Source organism: Pocillopora verrucosa, chromosome 1 (genome assembly GCF_036669915.1).
Source record: "Pocillopora verrucosa isolate sample1 chromosome 1, ASM3666991v2, whole genome shotgun sequence".
In the NCBI taxonomy this organism is placed as follows: Eukaryota; Metazoa; Cnidaria; class Anthozoa; order Scleractinia; family Pocilloporidae; genus Pocillopora; species Pocillopora verrucosa.
In genome coordinates this window covers 29,488,292-29,508,753 of record NC_089312.1, presented here as the reverse complement: position 1 = coordinate 29,508,753, position 20,462 = coordinate 29,488,292, and the positions used below count along the sequence as shown (strand labels likewise).

Genomic DNA, 20,462 nt, shown 5'->3' with positions numbered 1-20,462 from the left:
CTGCAACATTTGTCATGTATTGAACAAGATAATTATTCATGAACAAATAATACAGGGTATTTCAATCCATAGGTATTTTCCTTTCTTCGTTAAGCCGGCGTGGCTTGTTTGAAAATGGTGTGCGCTGTCAGGATCACTAAGGCCGTTTCTTTACGGCATGGTTCTTTTCATCTGCTTTCGCCAACCAGCAAATTAAACTTGCCACCCCTATGTATAAAAATTGTTTTTACTAATCTGTCTCTACTGTGAGGGAACAGGAACCATTGCCATAGGTTCCATATCAGTTTATTTCATTTTTAATTTGATAATTCATCTTTTCCCAGTTTCCTTGTTTAAATGTCTGCTCTCTGGCACTCGTCAAGGAAAAGAAGCTCAGATTAGTCCAACACAAACGAAATAAAAAATTGAACTTTGAAAATTAAAGGTTGTTAATGAAACCTTGTGCATGTCGATCCGGCATGCAAGACATAAATAGGCCATATCTGAATTATCTTTTGCCTCTTTTTCAAAACGAGGTCTGGTGCTCAACCATTCGCATGAAATTGAGTTTAGTTTACAAGTGAATGAAAACTTCTAATCATTTGAAAGGATTAGAACCGGGACTCGCTTTTAAAATGAGGCCAATGGTAATTCGTAAATGGCCTATTAGATATTACTGATGTTTTCCACCGCGGTTACCTTCATCAGACGGCACCTGCTTTACCGTTAACCCTCATAAGCACCTGTCGTGACTTTGGCTTCATTTGAATTTCAAAAAGCTACTAATTACAGCTTTAACTTGTCACTCGACTCCAAAACTTGCTGGGATTTGAAGCTTTTGAACCAGTCAAAAACTGACGAAGAGGGAATTCTGAACTTCTGGTCATTCAAATACACCTTCTGAAAGAAGTGAAGGCGAAGAGATAGCGTATTCTCTGAGAACAATTGAGACGGCAGAGTTTACTAAAAAGAAATATACTCGCCTCAAATTTCAATCAGGGCGATAAATATTGTCGATCGTAATTAAAGGAAAAGAGAACTGAAAACTCTTAAGATCGTCGAGGAAGAGAGTACTGTAATTTAACTGATACAAACAAAAGTTTACCAGCTGATTTCTTGTTTTATTTTGAATTCACAAGGAAAATGGTCGACAGCGTCATCGATGATAACTATTAGAGTAAACAAAAGAGAATAATCAGGAAAACCATGAAGTTAAACACGCAAAATACTTCTGAACTGGAAAGCGGACAACCACAGGGCTACTACTACAAGGAAATTCAACCGAAAGAAGAAAACGACTTGTCCGAAAAAACAGAAGAAGGAATGGAAAGGGGTTTGACAAGGCATGGATGATGGAGATCTCCGATATGGTTTATGGCTGAATATAATCCTCCTAATAAAAATAATTTTACAAGGACACAAAGAAACTTAAACGAAGAAAGACTAAGAAATATTGAGGAAACTGTGGACGCTCGTATCGAAGAAATGCAAGGACATTTTGATTCGAAATTCAACAATCGCAAACCATTGTCTCTACACCCACCTGTTCCCATGGAAACAGACACCTCACCCAGGTTCCCAAAATTGAAACAAACTGCTCCAGAGGAAACAAAGAAGATTGTGAGGAATTTAGGGGGAATTCGCTTGCAAAGGGAGAAGATAGTCACGGAAAGGCTTTTTCTACACCGACAAGTTTCTGAGACTATAGGCGAGAAAAGCATAAAACTAGCACGTGACAACAACACTCTTCCGGAAGTTGTTTGTAGACGGCGCTTTCGTGAAGAAGAAGACAAGCTTCATTATCTGCCAAGATTAAATCGCCAAGTTTTTTCTGCTCCCTCTTCGCATTTGTCGATCAATTTGAATAAAACTTCTTCGTACGGTCGTGATAGTAAAAGCGACGAGCTTGCGAGCCGTAAAAGTGTACTTTCGTGGAACGCATGTGTAGTTCCAGCAACACTTGTGGACTTTCCAGGGCGCAAGCGATTGCCGTTGATATCGTCACTTAAGAAGTCTAACAAAGGAGTTAAAAACAGTTCGGTAGACAGGGTGTCAAAGCCGCCTAACTACAGAGAGCATAGTGCTCAGATGTTACCCCGATCATCTACAGACAAACCCGTGTCTTCCACGAGACTCTTATATCCTTCACATCACGGATACTGATATGGATCAGTTCTTTCTTTGTATTGTTATTTTGAAAAATGTCTGATCCTTCATTTCCTGGTGTAAAAAGACTTGCAGAAACGTAGAGCTGATACCATGCAAATCTAAATAGGAAGCAGCTTCAGTCTTTTCCAAACTAAAATAACTATCGAGTCCTCTGTAAACAGGAGAAGAGGATCAAGGTGCGAAATGCTAGGTTCTGATGTTCGAAGAGCTATTTTGAGAGAGCTATTCTCAAAATAGAGCTATATCAAGAGCTATTTTGAGAGAGTTTTACTTTGTCCCACCGGCTCCTGACGAAGGAATGTTAAATCATCCTTTACTTGATGACCGAGCCGACCATTTTCCTCTTGACTAATCATTTAACCCAAAGGGTGACTAGCGCTTAATTTCTCCTTAAAATATCACCTCTGAATCACACATTAAGGTCACGGGAATTAAGCAAATGATCACCAACTAAAGAAGCTCTTGATTGTTAAACAAATTCTCCTTGTCAGCACCTTGGGAAATATATAGGGAACAGTATGGAGAAAATGCATATTGATCAGTGTTAGGATGTAAAGGGCTAACATAACTACCCTGAGCTGATGTCAGTTGGAAAAATTTAAATTTGTATGATCATTTAATAAAGAAGCAATAATAAACACTTGATTATCAAAAAAGTTGATTCAAACTCGAAATTTAACTCCCCCCCCCCCCCCCCCTTCACCGTACCGCGCCTTGTTTGCCATTCTTCAAACGGGAAGGAGGAAAGTTTCTCTCCAAGGATGTTTGCATGCCGGCCTCACAGTTTAATGCCCGGCGTTTGCTTTCTCCTGCTGATAGAAAAGCAGCCGTTGTCAAGTTATTAAAATTTACCCCATACGGTGATTGAAAATATTATTGTCTTTATTGCAATATAACGTTGTATCAAACGAAGGATAGCCTGAGTTACGGCAAACAGATCGAGCGGATCGATATCGATCGTAGGTAATATGTAAGTAGGAATGAAATCGCCACTAACTTAACGTTTTCCACGGCAGTGTCTTCGAGTTCGTTTGCCTGTCTCGATTATATCGGAAGTGGGAAAACTCTGAGCAGGTGTCGGCAATCGTTCATCATCATTAGCACACGGTGAATGAAAAGAAGCAAGGTGTTAAAAAAAAAGCTGAAATACGTAATGTAAATCTGTTGGGAATCGCTTTTTTTCAGAAATAGGACCTGTCCTCTGCGGTTGCATTATTATGTCGGCCCATCCGGTAAGATTTGTAAAGAACCACATTGTTCGCAAACACCTCCTTTGATGCATAAGTCGTTGACTGAATGGCAATAGTTGTTCCTGTTCAAGTCAACATGTTGATTTACAGTAGCCGTAGCCGTTCAAGCCACCAGAAAATTAACTTTTGATCCATAAGTGAAACGGTTTTTGACCACGCTTTCGGTCTACAGGCACGTTTTTCTTCGCTTACCTATTAAACTGTTTGCTGACCCACCTGTTATTCTTTGATCGGAAACAAATTTGCTGTAAAAGCCGCAGAAATAGAATAAAGACTGTACACGATTTGTAGTCCAGCCAATTGTTGAGGAAGAACCATTTTCCGCCAAGCAGTGCAGTTTCGTGCACTGTTTTAGTACCATACATTATTCATTTTCTTTTTTTAGTGAGTTCGAAAATAAAATATTTTAAGATAAAAGGCTTTATTCTATATCTGAACATTCGGAAGCTGTGGCTAACTGCGAGCAGTGTTTATCTTATTTTGTTTTTTAAAAAAAGTACCTCGAACCCATTACTTGTAAGAATTATTCAGATAAGTTGACCTAGAGAGGCAGGCATCCGATAGTTTGGAAAACAACCGACAAAGTGAGGTACAAAGGAAGAAAAGGAAAGGCTATATACTCAATTTAATAACACAGAGAGAATTAGCCTGACAGAAAACTTCAGATAGTTAATATAATTTTCTAAGATCATGATCAGAAATTGAAAAGGCAAAGCACTTTCAAAAGCATTTACACGTCGTTTCGATTCGTCAACAATTGTCTAACAACTAATCATGCAAAGTTTGCTTAATCGAGAAATATGTTTTTGTAAAAAGCTAAAGGATGTTTGAAATAAGCTGGAAATTTAGGGTGATAAATTTCCGTTTTAAACTGTAAATATTTTGAACATCAACTGCGATACATTGAAAGGATCCTTATTTAGGATAAGCTAAGCGCTCATAAGGCAAGGGGAAAGCTAATGCTCTAAGTGAAATCATAAAATGTAAAAGAGCGGATACCTTTTTCGGTGTACATTAATCTTTTTTTTCTTCATTTCAAATGCAATTGTTTAATTTACACACTGACATTTACCCTCTGAGAAGCCTCGTTAGTCATATTATTGAAAATATAGTTAAATGTTGTCTCGGTTTGACCAATCACATCTCGGTCTTGGCTTTTGACTTGCAAATTATGAGGTTGTTGAACTGATTTTGATGCCCCCAGATCTGCAAAATGGCTTGAAAGATCCGGCCATGATAAGAAGGAAAGCGCCTTTGGTTTAATTGCAGTTTCGAGCCGTTTCGGTTGCAAACTGAAACTTGGCAAGAGGTCCAAAACGCAGAATTTTAATATTTCAAAGTAGAATTGTGGTCATTTTGCGCTGTCGAATCAGAAAACGTGACTTACCGCTGCAAGGAAACAGATTAATATAGGCAAGTCTTCCAGAATGGATTATACAGTAAGTAGATCATCTCTTTCACTGTTATAGACTCATGTTACATACAGAGAGAAAAAACATGTTAAGAGCTGTCTATTTAGCTGGATGGTGTAATATCGTTGTTTTCCATGACAATTTTGTGGTTACTTTTGTCGCTCAGTTCAACGGAAAGGGGTTTGTCCTCTGATCATTTAAACGCTGAATTTTTAGGGTTTTCTATTGACACCTTTGAAGAGGCTGGGGATATTCTGGTCGGTTTATAGGCGCAATTGTTGCCCCCATCTGACGATATCGCATGGCGGAAAGAGAACAGACTCGCTCCCACAGGTCCGCCAAAATGCGTGTCATCTTTTTATTCCACAGCGCTATCAGAATTCTCAATTAATGGCTCAATGATTTATTTTTCCCTAAAAGCTCTACTATTTGTCATATATGGCCTCAAAAAGGGTTTCCTAAATGTCGTTTCTGCTCGGTAAAATCTGCATGCAATTCAATAAACAGAGCTGACTGCACCTTGGATAAACACGTCCAAATTTACTCGCGATCAATGCATGTGAATGCAAATTATAGAGCAAGTTAAATGTTTTAGATGCATTAGGGTTTTCTGGTTCGAAACTGAGAGACTCTCTACCAATTTTTTCCAGTATGGCGTGTTTTCAATTTTTAAAGGCAAATCTATTCTAATACCGTTTACAATAAAATAGAATGATATATGTTTATTTACAAAAGTGATCGCGCTGTCGTCGCTTGGGTTTTTCAACTCTTTCTGCAAGGCTCCTTGAAAAACAATCCAAATTTTGCAAGTTCGTTTTTATTTTCGAGTTGTGTTCCTTTCTAAGTTAACTGAGATGCAATTTAGCGAGAGTATTGACCCTTGAGTAAACCTTGCTCCCCACAGAATTGCAAGAGATGACGAAAATTATGGCGTTTTGCTGTATTTACTGTCAGAAACCATCGCGTATTTTCTTCAGAATCTGAATTGCAAATTTAGGTCAATATTTAAAGTTCCATTTTATTCTTGATAAGTTGGTTGTCCCGGGAAACTAAAATAATCGACTAGAGTTATTTTGGAAGGAGATTACAAAAGAAGTAAACAGCCATATGACACCAGAGATTGATGACGATAGCTCAAGATGATTAAGAAAAAAGTGCATGTAAGGAAAGTTGTATCCAAAAAAAAAACCGAAAGTGGCGCCTGCAGTGTTCTCATTTTGCCGCATTGAATAAGACATTTTAATCAAACCAGCGAAGAGCGTGGTTTGTGTCGCGAATCGCTTATTTTATGGGGGTATTTTGGCAGCTATCTTTGCCTTTGAGCTAAAATTATCGTCATTCTCCTTTATCAGTGTTTCCTTATAAGCCCGCATCACTTTATTTCCCTACGTAACAAATTCTAATTGTCTGTATGAACACCTCACTTGATCTGGGAATAACAAAGTGGAAACAGGTGTATACGTATGGCAAAAGCTTATAAACATCTTTCTGAAAATTCAAAACGTTGATTAGAACAACGTAAGCATTAGAACAAAATAAATTTAAACTCTGTCCATTCACCACTTCTGTAACATTTGTTAACTTGAGATCTTTAAGTATTCTTATCAGTGACGAAGTTTAAAGACCTCTCAAATACGGACATAAAATACATTTGGAGCACCTATCGTAAATACCATTTACTATTATTTGTCTTACAAAGATCAAGAGTAACATTCAGTTGAACTGAAATTTTGTTCAACCCGCCGACAGTCGGTCTTGAAGAAATAAGTTTCTGTAGCTGTGTATTTTAATGTGCTTGCTAGTTTCAAATGTGTAACAACGGTGTCGGTGAAAAACCAGCTTGAAACAGCACAGTACCAACTGTTAAACTGAATTCTCTGAAAAAAATATTTTTCTTCTTTAGAATATCGTAGACTGCACTCGAGTTCTATCAAAAACAAAATATCAGAAGCTGACTCGAACGGAAGAAATAATAGTCAGCAGACCATGACCACTGTGATTCGGGTGTGTATAAAAATCAAGGAGAATTGCCTTTTAAAGGGTCCCCTAGGCGTATCTCGAACTGAACACTATCTGCTGCCGTTTTTTAAGGTTCCCTACGACGCCCAAAGAATATCGACATGAGTTTTAACGGTGAAACAGTGATTTTAGAATTGTATTATAAGGATATTGATGTACATTCCTCGGCTTTCTTCAAACAAAAAATTCCAATCTCTGCATTGTAGATTATTATTTTTGTCAAAGAAAATCATGGTAACGCTATGTGGTATCCGGACGGAGAATTTTGCTAGAGCTCTACCTTGACTTAGTTATTTACTGATATTTCTTACACCGGCATCAGTGATACGCAGCTTGTAAAGGAAATACTAAAAATAGTTCTATCTTTAGAATTAAAAAACAGGATAACTTAATTGAGATTTAATTTGCCTCTTTTTCCGTCACATAACAAATGGCTGTCGATGCAAATGTGTTTGGTATAATTGAAGTTCGATTTCTGTGGTTCCTCGCCAGTTTTTCTCTTATAAAATTATGACAACAAAATTACTACGAGCGCCCTGATTGGTCAAAAACCTGTCTTTTATTGCACCAGCAAACCCATAAGAAATCAAATTATTTTACGTTTATTTTAGAAAAGCAATAGATTACACTTTCTATCATTCTACCGGCGTAATAAACCATTTGGGATACTGGGAGAGAACAAACTTTTCGAGCGTCCTCCCAACATCTACTGCGTGGGTTAATGCGCCATTAGACCGATGAAAGTGCGATCTATTGCTCACGAAACCAGCGCTAGGATTAGTAGGTCTCTCTAATAAAGTAAAGGAGAGTCTTTCTTAGTTGAGAGTAGATTATAATACTTGCTGTCGTTTTTTTTCCCACCTTAACTTTATAATGAAAGGCTTTCACCATCCACCAGAAACTAAAAACAACTGAATAGCTGACTCAAGTGAAAACAATTTTTCGCAGAAATTATTATCCTTTTCGACGGTTCTACATTTTTAAGCCGGCAATTTCCCGCCACTTTTTAAGTTTCCAGCTTTTATTTTTAATTTTTATTAAAATAAAACAGACTGTGAACAATTTACGTGAACGCGAAATGAAGGTTAAGTTTCTTCACATTATGAGATGTTTTTTAAGAACGATAACAATAGGTCCGCAATAGTTGGTGCACTTCGAAGATTTAAATGAGTTTGTAAATCTATCAATAGGGGTTAGTTTGTAAAGAAACTGTGGTGTTGCGTCGGTGGGAGAGTATAACAGGGTAATTTAGTATTATCAACTGAGTTGATAACGTAAAATGGCCACCGTAAAGAGTTTCAAAGCTGACGTTAGCCCTAACGTTCGAAACGTCTGCTTTAAAACTCTTAATGGTGGCCAATTTACGTTATCGACTCAGTTGATAATATCAAATTACCTTGTAAATCTATCCATCGTTTTGCATCGTAATAAAACTGGGAAGGAGGCGACTGTAGAAAGCTGTATTAGCGAGTACGTAACCCATAAATAAAGATGAAAAATTTCGCAAGACTCCACATACCATTGAGCTTCCGAATTTGTTAAGAGGTTATAGATGGCACCACAAAAGACATTGAATAAACTAGCTTGAGATAAAAAGGAATATACTACATCCAATTGGTTGTAGTAATACAGTTAGAGAGTTTTGCCTTCATAACCTGTATTATTGAAGTTGCAATTCAGCATTGAAACATCTTATGTTATATCACTGAAGAAAAAGTTCAAATCAACTTGGTTTGTTTTCTGCAGTGTCTGTAAAACTATCTTTGGTACTAGCAGTAGTGGTTGCGGTAGCCGCGGCCCTAGTCGCCGCGCTGCTGGCTGTGTTGTGCAAATGCTGCTGGGTATGGTGGCGTTACCGCCGGACACATCTCAGGCGCAGCGCCTCTCAAAAGAGTTATGTCATCACTCAAAAGAAACAGTGGCCTGGGGGAGGATTCACTTATCAAACATACGAGAACGGTTCCCTCGCGGACCATGACAGTATGTCCAGCGGCGAAGAGACATACATCGTTGAGACGCCTGGAAAATTTTGCAAACTCCAGTTCTGGCTTGATTTGAATAAAGAAGATGATGTTTTAATCTTAAGACTGGTGCAAGCCAAGGGAATCATTTGCACGAGCAACGTTCAAACAGCTTATATTTACCCTGTCATACAGCTGTACAAGGAAGGGACCAGTTTGGACGAAAGGGAAATTGAAAAACAGAAAATGACTTTTGAACCGCAATGGAATGAAGAAGTTTTGTTTTCGTTGGATGGGCATCCTGTTGAAACACTTTCGTTTTGCATTCGGTTGATCGAATTGGACTCGTTTTCAAACTCTCATCTGATTGGTCAGGTGGACGTATCGCTGGAAGAGGCAGACTTCAAAGGGGGCTCTGGAAAATCACAACCCAAGTGGTACGATATCGCGTGCGACTCGAAGGTACGCTTTCCACCTACCTGATCTCTAAGTAATAATAAGCCGGGAACATAAAGAATATTTTGAGTCAGTGTGGCTTATCTCTTTTTCCTAAATATTTTTCTGAAATACCACATGAAAAAAAAAATCTTTAAGCTTTGTAGTTCGCACTTTATGAGTCACATTTCTTAATTCCTCGATACATTTTTAGTTCTCGAGAAGAGAAAATCTCAGTGCAAGCGGCCAACAAATGTTGAAAGCCTTAAAGATACTTAATCCTCAGTACGGATGACACGCAAACCAAACAAATTGGGCATTCATATGTCTCGTTCATCACATTCCCCGGGTCACTGAAGATGTCCTTACATACTCAACCATTTCAACGTTTTAAGTACAGAATAAAGATATCTCAGTGCAAGGTATTCTTCGATTGCCTCTGGTCTTTCTTTACAGAAACCAGCTCACGAGTACGTAGGTGAGCTGCTTGTTTCGTTAAACTACTTCCCTACAACACAACGTCTGACAATTGTGATCCTGAAGGCGCAGAACCTCAAAATAGACTCTACATCCGGACTTTGGGGTAAGTTCTACTCTATAACGCGATTTTTCTCGCTCCGAATGACATCTCAACTGCCGCAACTGAAAATATTCAGCAATGTGAAACTTTCATGTATTCTACAGGATAGTTTGGCTCGAGAAAGAATTACCAGCGCAAAGGCACCAAAAAGTGGTCTCTAGTAAAAAGTAAAAAAATCAAAGAAACACAGAAAAAAATGGAAATAATTTATCAAAAAGGAAGGGAGAAAATAAATGAAGGACAAGTAAATCTAGACTAAATTCTTCGAGGCATTAATTTCATTTAATATTTTAATCTTCCTTAACCTTACCTTCAAAAATCACAGCCAAAACATGAAATGAAGTAAAAAAAGATATTCCTTTCACCAAAGAATACGACTACTTTTTTTTTTTGCTGTAGGCCCGACAGTCAGAGTGATTCTTATGTTGAACAAAACCAGATTGGGTAAGAAGCGGACCGCCATGCAAAAAAAGACTTTAAATCCAGTTTACAATGAGGCTTTTACATTCAAAGTTACATCAGAGGCCTTACCGAAAGTTACCTTCAAGGTCCTTGTAGTCAACAAACATTCACATGGTGCCGAGCAAACAGTTGGTCACGTGCTGCTGGGTCAGCAGGTGACCGGAAGTGGATTTTCTCATTGGAACCACATGTTAGCCTCGTTGCGGAAGCCCATCGCCATGTGGCATCCCATAATTCCTGGCGCGTGAAGCTGTGCTGCGGACGCGATTTGTGAGTGAAGTATATTTATGCGAGAAGACTAAATTGTAAATATTGACTTAATAGAGAATATTACATATAAGTATTTGAAAGTGCAGGCACTGTAGTACAAAACGGTGAATGGAGCGCTTACAGTGGCTATATTCGTCTGTGGAGACTGAAAGAAACGTTTGAAGCAAGAAAGCTTTTCAATTCTCTCTCGTTTGTGCTAAACTGCAATGAATTAAAGATAACTTCTGTTTTATTTATTTGGGACAAAAAATTTGGCCGTCGAGTCGAAATTTGATAATGCTCCTTTATAAATAGAGTAGTAGAGGCACTCTTAAGGATCAGTGTTAGCTTGTTCTCGTTTTTATTGTAAATGTTGTTGTCCAAATAACTTCAAGCTGGGCTTGATGATACATGAAAATTCGATATACTGGGATAATCATCGTTGAATAAGAAGTTAAGAATTGTAACTTGGGTGAAAGGGTTATCATTCTTGCCTCGCAATTGTAAATGATATATAGTACTATGAAAACGCGAGGAAAGCGATAAAAATATTATGCAGAGAGAGTCCAGGTGCGTGGGTAGTTCAATGTTCGGATACTCCACTTATCACACAGTGAAATGAAGGGATCGTAATCGTTGGGAGAGGTAGTGGTCAATTTTTCAGGCCTTGTATTAAGTCCAAATGCAAAGGATAATGCAAAACAATAAAGACTTGTTTGTCTACCATAGCGTCTCTGGTCTTAAGTCTCTTGTTTAAACTAATCTTGTTCTGATTTTATGCCTACTGTGTTTTTTGCCATTGAAATTTAAAGCAAACTTTGACCAAAAACATCACTTCTGTATGAGATCATAAGAGGTGAGTAATAATAACTCTCCACCCCAACCCACCCCTCCCACCCCCTCCCCCTTCGAGGTGAAAATAAAAACGTCTGAGACTACTTCTTCCTCCAATACGTATCGTAAAATACTTTACAAGGCCTTCAATCCATTTGTCATGCGTATGGGATAAAGAAGAAGCCGAGTCACCGATATTAACGAGCACGAGGAACTCCGAGTGCTGGCAGGAAGCCCTACCGTTCAGCTAGGGGGAACTACTAAAGTGCATGTATAACACGGAATCTTGCATACTGCTGGGAGCCTGGGAGCAAGTATGTCGAAACTTCTAGAGATCAAACATAACAAAATTAACTATCCTCAAAGAGCGAACTGCATTCTGTGATCTGTGATATTTTTAAATTTCGGGTGGAGTTTCGATGTGTATGAATTTTTGTTGGCGATAATTCCATAAATTACACACTTGAAAACAAACTCTAACATTTTATTTTGCATCCCATTTTTCTGGGCAACTTCATCGAGCAGCGTTAAAGAACAAAAAAATCAGCATTCTTACAATTTTAAAGAAGAGAGCGATGAGGTGAAAAGAGGTTTGTAGTGACTACTAATCTGCTCGTTCTCCGGTTTTCTACCAAGAAGGCAGAGTAGAAACGTACCAGTTTCACAATTCATGGCGTGGAAATACAGAATTACCTTTAAGAATAAAACACCGATAAGGTCAAAATTTCACACCACAACTTCACCTAACTTTGACTGTATTGCCCGTGGATTTTTGTCCATTTTGGGCATCTACTGGCCATCTGAGAATGAAAGGAATTCTCTATCCTGTCCAACTAACATACTCATGATTCTGAGAATTAAAAAAAAGCTAGGTAAAATTAGAAAAAAATGAAAGAGAGCCGCCGTAAGATATATACCTAATCACTTCCGGTATAGAAAAGTTCCTAATTCCATCTAACGGCGATCGTTCAATAATGACTTTTAGAAGAGTCCTGGGCAGAATAATCCTTGAGTGCCTTGATCACATCCCTCCGGCTAAGCGGCATGATCGCGCCGTACGAGATGTCCGTCGGCCATGTAAAGAGTGAATGTAGCATACTAAAATCACCAGAGACGGGGTCAATAAAGTAGAATTCTGCTTTCCGCTGTCCATCTGCACATGTGCTGAAGTCAAGGACGGTGATAGCACCATTGATACATGTCACGTACGGTCGAGTGATTTTCGCTTCTTCGTACATAACAGGATCTAATGTCTCTGTGCCACGCCTTCCGTTTTCCCTGCTACCATCAAGATGCAGAAAGGATCCTTTGTCAGCACGCCCTTTGAGGGTGAAAAGCTTGTTGACTTGAATGTCAATCACCTGCCAATCGTCTGTCACGGGATCGTACACCTCACAGTCATTCGGCGTGACGTCTTCACCTCGCTCTCCTCCAATTACAAAAATCTTTTCATCGTGGACGAAGGCAAACGCACTAGATCGAGGCTGGTGCATGGGCTTCACGTATGACCAGCGGTCTTCCATGGGATCATATCTTTCTACAGTCGTCAAGCATTGCCTGTGCGCCGAACCATCGATACCACCAAACACGAAGAGGTATTCATCTTTGTAGTTCACCGCTGTGAGCTCATATCTTGGTTCGCACATGTCCGCCACCGATGTCCACGTCTGCTTTTCGACGTCGTACCGCTGTACGGTTCGCTTCACCTCTGCAACTTCCTGCATGGACATTCCGCCAATCAGATAGATATCACGACCCATAGTTACAGCAGCGCAATCAAATGTCATGGGTGCGGATGGCTCGATGTCACATGTTGGTGCCACGCCCGAGTTTGGAAAGAAATGTCGCGCAGTTAACGGATTTCGGTGAAAAGCCAGTTTGGGATTGTTCCAAGGCACTTGAACGTACAGTCCAGAATTGGTGTAAATAAGAGGAGTTCCATTAGCCAGCATCGATTTGTTATGAGGGACACGAGCAATAAGAGACCAAGGTCCTGCAAAGGGAAGCCAGTAGCACAGATTGTAGGAATGTGTATAATGCAGCCGGTGTGTTAATCCAAACAACGCGACGTTGTAGAAATGCGCTGCCTTATAAACATCTTCGTCGGAAACGTCGTCTTTTAACTTGTAACCAGAGAGCGACTTCAACTCATCGACGCAATCGTCATTTGTCAGTTTCTTCAGGAAAAGATCTGGAATGCTTCCCATATGAATGAGATTAAGAAGTCTTTTAAAAGATTCTTCCCTCTCCAGCCTAGAATACTTGTACCAGCGAATTAAAGATTCTAACAATTGTGCTTCGCTCGCCAAAATATCGTCGTTTGATAGAAACCACCTCATATCTTGCTCAGGAATGTCAAGAAAAACGTCTGATGATGCAATACTCCAAAAATGATTACACACAAGATTCAATATTTCTTGGTAAATCTCATTGAGACAATCAAAGCTTCTAACGAGAGAATAAACGAGCCAGAAGTTGGACAACGTCGAGGAATCTCTCACAAATTCAATGATCCTTCGTTTTAAGCGCTCTATTAACAAATAATCACTCGCTTGTAATAAATTCCTTGCATTGTCAAAAGTGATTGTAATCTCTCCCTTATAAACAAAATTTAACAATTCGTCGATGACAACCTCATCTATTACAGCTAATTCAACATTACTTTCGTGAACTTCCTTCATTTCAGAGCGAAAAAGCCCCTTAAAATAACAGCTTACAGCTGCTAGAATGTTCTTATGAACAGGAATAACGATGCCACTTCCCGTTGTTAATGTTAGATCACAGAACAATCCCTCGCTTTGGAAGGTTAAAAGTTTGGACAACATAGTGCCCTGATTGTGTGAATTAAACATTTTTCGTTTAGGAGCTTCATCATTCATCGTTTTAACAGAAGCCAAAGCCATATTTTTCTCCAGAGGATCAAGCAAATCTTCTATTCCTAAAACTTTGGTTGCGTGCAGCATCAATGTTACATTGTGTCGATCCAATTTACATTTTCCAGTGTATAAGAAGTTAATAACATTTTCCACGGCACTCGGCTCCAGTTTAGCCAGCTCGTGTAGAACAAAATAAGAATCATCATGTTTAGAAAAGAGTTCGTTAAAGTAATCACAACTTGCAGCCAGTACATTTTTGTGGACTGGAAAATCCTTATCATTCACTTTTAAGGTAAAATCTGTAAAAAGCTTCTCCTTTCTGAAAGTGTTAAGTGTTTCAAGCAGGAAGACTTGATATGGAGCCTTTTCAGGGTCCAAAGGCTCGTCGCTAGTTTCTTCTGTTTCCACTTCCCCTTCATTGTTCTCCTCTTCCCCTGCCAAAGACAGCTCCACTTGGTATGGTTCTACAACTCCTAAAGGATTAGCTTGCTCCTCTGTAGAACTTCCCACACATTTTGCCAACAGACCACCCATTTTGATCACTAGCGTTTTAGGTTAGTACTGACCTGCTTGTCACGCAACACCAATCACACGTACCATAAGTAATGTCACGCCACATCATATACCCAAGACAATATTCCATATTCATTTAGAAGCAGATGAATTCACTTGCCACTGTCATGACCTAGAAGGTGTGAAAGAATATAACCTTAGGCATGCAAGTTCTCAACTGATGTCACCTTGCAGTATTTTGGTACCTGTAGTTTACTATTCCATTAAGTTGCCATCTAATGTAAGTTTAAATTTTTCCCCACAGTGATCTGTAGAGTGGATCCAGACAACACATCCAATGAAAAAGGTTATCACCCTACTGAAGCAGGGATACAACCATTATCAGACAAATCTGACGGCAAACTTTCATACCATGTCAATTTCTAAAATTCACAGGTGGAAAGCTTCTCTTGCAACTAACAGTCAGCCTGGCTGAGAATGAAATTTAGTTTTCTAAACAAAACATCACCAATTATTACAACAACCTGAATTACAATCACAGTCCAAATTGTTAGGAAGATGACCAATTCTTACTTTCTTATATTCTCTCCCCTCCCCCACCCCCCTTGGTCAACATAATGCAAAACAGCATTGTTTGAGTTAACTTTTGATCCTACATGTTCCAACACTGAATGATGGAAAAATATAACAGAGGAGAAACATTATTTCAATTTAATATCAAGAGAAGTTTCATGAATCTCAGCACCAATGGATTTATTCCAATTCTCTTGAAATTCATTGAAGTGAGCTAACAGATTATAGAAATAAAGGAAAACAATGCAATTGCTTATCCTGTAAACTCTTCTTTTGCTTCCTTTTTAACCCTTTAACTCCCACAAGTGACCAAGACAGAATTTCTCCTTACAATATGAATACAATATCAAGCAGGTAGGTGATGGGAATAGAGAAGAATATCAATTATGTGATTATTAGTTGATCCAATACCAAATTCTCTGAACTAAAATCATAAGATTTGCATGGCAGATAGTAAGGAGAATTACTAATTAGATCTTGGGAGTGAAAGGGTTAAGAATTATGTATTTTCCAAGAGGTGGAATTCAGAACAGTGTTGATTAAAAAGAAGGTTTCGAGCATTTGCTTCAAGTTGAAATTTATGGATTCAGAATTGTATTTGGGTGCTTAATTTTGGGTATCTAAGACAATGGCAAGTGGTGGCACTAAGCTGTAAAAAAATAAAGAAATTCAAACAAAATCTGAGATGCAATTTTTGTAGTTCACTTTAAACCCTTTACATCTCACTGGTGACCTAGACAGAATTTCCCTTACACTATCTGTACGATAACAAGAAGACAAGTAATGAGAATAAAGAAAAATATCAATTAGGAGATTATTGGTTGATCAAATTCCAAATTCTCCAAACTAGCATCACATGAATTGTATGGCAGATAGTAAAGAGAATTACTAATGAAATCTTGGGAGTTAAAGGGTCAAACCCAGGCATCTATGGAGAGTTTCAAATGATATCTTCATTAACACCACCAGACAACATTAAGAATCTACAACAGCAGAGACTTAACTTTTTGCAGCTTGAATTGTGAAGTTGAAATAAAAACACAATTCCCCCTACTAATTGTGGAGCATGTGTATCTTTCACACATAGAATCATTTCTCAAAGTATCATTATAAATACATGTGCAACTTAGAAATCACATATCAGGTTTAAAATGTAGGTTACAAACCAAATTTTTTCCTTTTCAATTTAAGGCAAGTGTGAAGTGAGTGGGCCATAAACCAAAGGGGGAAAAATGAGGAATCATAATGTACAGTACAGACCACCAAGGAAATAAGGTTAGGACATGGTTAGTAAAATGTTCATTTTGTCTCTATTGCGTATGAAAAGTTTGAAAAAAAAACCTTTTTGTGCTTAACAGTTTCACATGAAAAATGTACATTGACAGCAAAATAAGTATGTTCAAAATTGTTTCTCAGACTTTGGTGCACTGCACTAAGAAATGATTTCATATCTATTTTAATTGGTTCCAAAAATGAGCAAAGTTATATATGGCAATTTACCATACATCATAAAATTTTGAAGGTGTTTTATCCTCTAGATTGGCAGTTACAGTTGTTTAGAGGGAAAAATTTAAGTGGTTTGAGATTAATACTGGTACCTTATTGCTACAATTTTCTATTCAAACAGTAGAATGTTATTGAGGAAAGAAAACTTGTTAATTCTTATAGAAAAAATACAGGATGCATTGTTAATAAATGGATTTTCAAGTGAGTTCCAATGCAAAGAATACAAATTGCTTTTCCTCTAATTAGACTGATGTTAGTAAATATGTGAAGTGTTTTATCTCAAGGGAATGTTTTCAGAGCAAACTTACTTTTACAGATCAGTTACCATTTGTAACATCAACAAAAATCAAAACCCTCAAAATTTCAATGCATCACAGTCCCTGTAAAAATTAGAATTTTAAACTTTGATATGTGCAAACAGATCCCTTCAAAATTGTGTGCAGTAAGATGTAAAATTCAATACCGAGGAATGACCTTAAACCAGGACCTACATTGCCTGATCTTAAAAATTTTTTGTAACATAATTACTTTACAGTACTCATTGATCACAGCTGATATTTTTCTTGTTTCGATACTTCAAACTCTCTTAAGTTGATCTTAAGCATATGAAGATAGAAATAAAAATTACAAAACCACAGTCAGTTCCTTTCAAACATCGAACAACTAAACTATAGTTTAACAGTGTGATGTAATAAAAAGTACACATGTAAAATATTCTTAATTTAGGACACACTTCTGTCTGAAGTATTACACTTTCTTTTTCCTCGATTAAATTTGTGCTCTCAAAGTTCACAGAAAAGATTTCAATCTTCATATGACCATGTTCTCCACAGGACATGAAATTATCGATCTTAAATAACAGCGTTATGAAATTTTAATAAATACTAGTCTTATCTCAAGATTTGAGGGTGTGTTGATCAAACCTTCGTGACATTTCTAAATGCTTACCTCAATTTTTTCTCTGCGTTAGTCCTACAACGCCAATTTTGCGACGCAAAATTTTACTCGATACCATCTACGTACAAAGGTTCATCCAAACGAAGGATGAGGCATCACACAATTTATGAAATTGCGTCGAGTGTGGTAGAATTTGAGCATTATCATGGCGTGCAATATTGAGTCATCGATCGTGGGACTGGAACGCAATAAACGACAAAGTCCTCGTCCAGCTTCGGTGAACTTCGGATATGTTCCGAAGGTTTCCCGATGGATAAACTCTTCGAGAGGATGGCTCACAGTTCCGGAAGTTTCTGCATCCACCAAATTTTCAAGTACATATAGTAGTTACATTTGGCATTCTAACTGACTGTCTTATGCAAAGTGATCTACGATCGAGATCCATTATTTTTCGCTCGGGAAGACCGAAATTTAGCACAATCTTCTTGAGGTTGTTGTGGTTTCGTGTATGTTTCAAAGACGGCTGATGATTTCCAAGATGGGGGGTGAGCAATTGCCACCTAGAGGTTTGCCTTTCCAGTGATCTCAAGTCTCACACAACCCAAGGAATTATCATTTAAAACGTTGACGTCTACTAAAAAGTGTTCATCCATGCCTATGATTATCATTTATTCCGACGATTGTTACATAAGTAAAAACTATTTTTAAGCCTTTGTTTCTCCACCAGATTATTTCTGAATTATTTGTATGTTCAAAGAGGAGTAGACTGCTAATAAATTTTCTATAGTCATACCATTTAGCTCTCATGTTTTATCATGGTACCATTGGCTTGGATTATTTTGCAAAAAAAGTCCTGAAGACGTTACAAAACCACTTAACTGCATAATAGAGTAGGAGATGGTGCTAGATTTATTTAGTGGCTCAAAATCTATGGTTAAAGGAATTACACTCTGCCCAATTTTTCGGACGTTTACAGAGCCATTTCTTAATGGTCCTCTAATTTGTCAGCTATGAAGTTTGTATAGGTAATGACATGATTTCTAGTGCAATTTGGCATTAATAAGCACATGTAAATTTTTCAAAGACAAAAAAATTGCTTGAGCTTGTAGGGTGAGTGCAATTTGTAGTCTTTGAACAATTTATAAGTGCTTATTAATGCCAAATTGCACTAGAAATCATGTCACCAAATTGCTTGAGAAATCTTGTTGTTGCCCATTTATAATTTACATGAGAAACACTTCATAGTAATTTAAGACAGACAAAATTTTGGCATCACATGTGCGCTATTTGTAATTTACACTCATGTTACATGAAAAATGCACTCACTTTCAGCCAATCAGATGCACATTTTTTCATGTATATTATTAGAGATGATATAATTATGTTCTTTTAATGTCTGTAGGACACTCCTTCAAATTGGATATAACAGATTACCAATAGGAGGATTTCAATATTCAACAGAAAACAAGATAATTTGAGTATTTACATCAATATGTGTATGTTTATTTACAAATGAAAGTGTAACAGAAGTTTCAACAGAAGTTTCAAAGCAAGAAGAAGCATCTGTAAGGAAGAGATTCAGTACCAAAAGGCAGACATTGGGTTGTACAGAACCACTATTATGGAAACTCTCAGCAGCTTTAGACATCAGAAGCTTCATGTTGATTTTAGTTTAACAGTTGATGGGAAAGATTTCTTGGTGCACAAGAATGTACTGGCAGTAAGCTATAAGTTCTTCAGAGACTTGTTTCAAGTATCACCAGCTGTAGTTCATTATGAACTCATTAATTGGACGGTATTAAGAATATTCTTAACTTTTTGCACACTGGAAAATATAGACTCAGTCATATTTCAGATGTTTTGATCTTACAGGATTTAAAAGAAGTTTGAGCTGAATATCTTTCCTCAATGAGCAATGGCTCTTCTTGTGGGGCTACTTTTAAAAAAAATTTGTTATATGCCAAGAGGAGTCAATTTTGAAAGAAATAATGGAATTTTGGCATGAAGAATTTTTGTGTGACCTCAGACTCATCACTAGCTCTGGAAGGGCTATTCCAGTTCATAAGAGTTATTGGCAGCTGTGAGTTGCTATTTCCAAGGGCTTCTTAGGTATGACATGAAGGAAGTCCAGGAACATGATGTTCACCTTGAAATCATAGATGATGCAATAGTAAATGAGTTGTTGAATTTTATTTATAGTGGAGAAATCATTATCACATTTGACAATGTAAAGAGCTTGTTGCATGCTTTAGACTACCTTTTATTTGAGGTGTTAAGAGAAACAATTATTGTTTTTTTAAAAAGTTCTCTGACTGTCAAATTTCTGGCTTTTATTTGACCTAGCCAAGTTCTTTCATTTCTTGTCCGAGATTAAAGCAGATGTTTAAGAGATGACTTGTAGCAATTATTAGCAAATTTCAATATCTGAACAACTCTTACAGGTAACAGAAGATGACTTGGAAACATTACTAGCAAATGATGATATTGTTTCCAGTGAAACTCAACTGCTGGAATCTCTTATCCACTGGTACAAATATTCAAAAAATCAAAGAGGACAATCCTTCAAGAATCTTGTACCTCTCATTCACATGTCAAGTATTCCAGATTTGTACTTAAAATTTCTTGCCGAGAAAGAAAGCATTGAAGAATTAAATTCTTTCACTGGCCACCAATTCAAAGCAAAGAGTTCACTAGATGACTTGAAAAGAACTACACACTTTTACAACCTTACAATTTTTGTTTTTTCT

The 20,462-nt window shown here is 37.7% G+C and overlaps 2 protein-coding genes, 1 long non-coding RNA gene and 1 pseudogene across 3 annotated transcripts; 3 read left to right on the top strand and 1 right to left on the bottom strand.

Annotated features, from left to right (window-relative positions):
* The first annotated feature begins 759 nt into the window (after positions 1-759).
* On the top strand, positions 760-2,700 carry LOC131786163 (uncharacterized; annotated as a pseudogene).
* Positions 2,701-4,603: 1,903 nt separating this feature from the next.
* LOC131786123 (synaptotagmin-1) lies at positions 4,604-11,227 on the top strand. The gene is made up of 4 exons (XM_059103117.2): positions 4,604-4,837; positions 8,576-9,252; positions 9,682-9,808; positions 10,205-11,227. Coding segments are annotated over exons 1-4 (1,116 nt in total). The 5' UTR covers positions 4,604-4,836; the 3' UTR covers positions 10,516-11,227.
* A 586-nt stretch (positions 11,228-11,813) lies between these two features.
* On the bottom strand, positions 11,814-17,929 carry LOC131786159 (kelch-like protein 28). The gene is made up of 2 exons (XM_059103172.2): positions 17,767-17,929; positions 11,814-14,911 (listed from the first exon to the last, which is right to left on the bottom strand). Exon 2 carries the CDS (start codon positions 14,758-14,760, stop codon positions 12,319-12,321), a length of 2,442 nt encoding a protein of 813 aa, XP_058959155.2. The 5' UTR covers positions 14,761-14,911; positions 17,767-17,929; the 3' UTR covers positions 11,814-12,318.
* A 60-nt stretch (positions 17,930-17,989) lies between these two features.
* Positions 17,990-20,106, top strand: LOC136282451 (uncharacterized). The gene is made up of 2 exons (XR_010718275.1): positions 17,990-18,089; positions 19,118-20,106. It is a non-coding gene; the product is annotated as an uncharacterized lncRNA (long non-coding RNA).
* The last annotated feature ends 356 nt before the right edge of the window (positions 20,107-20,462 follow it).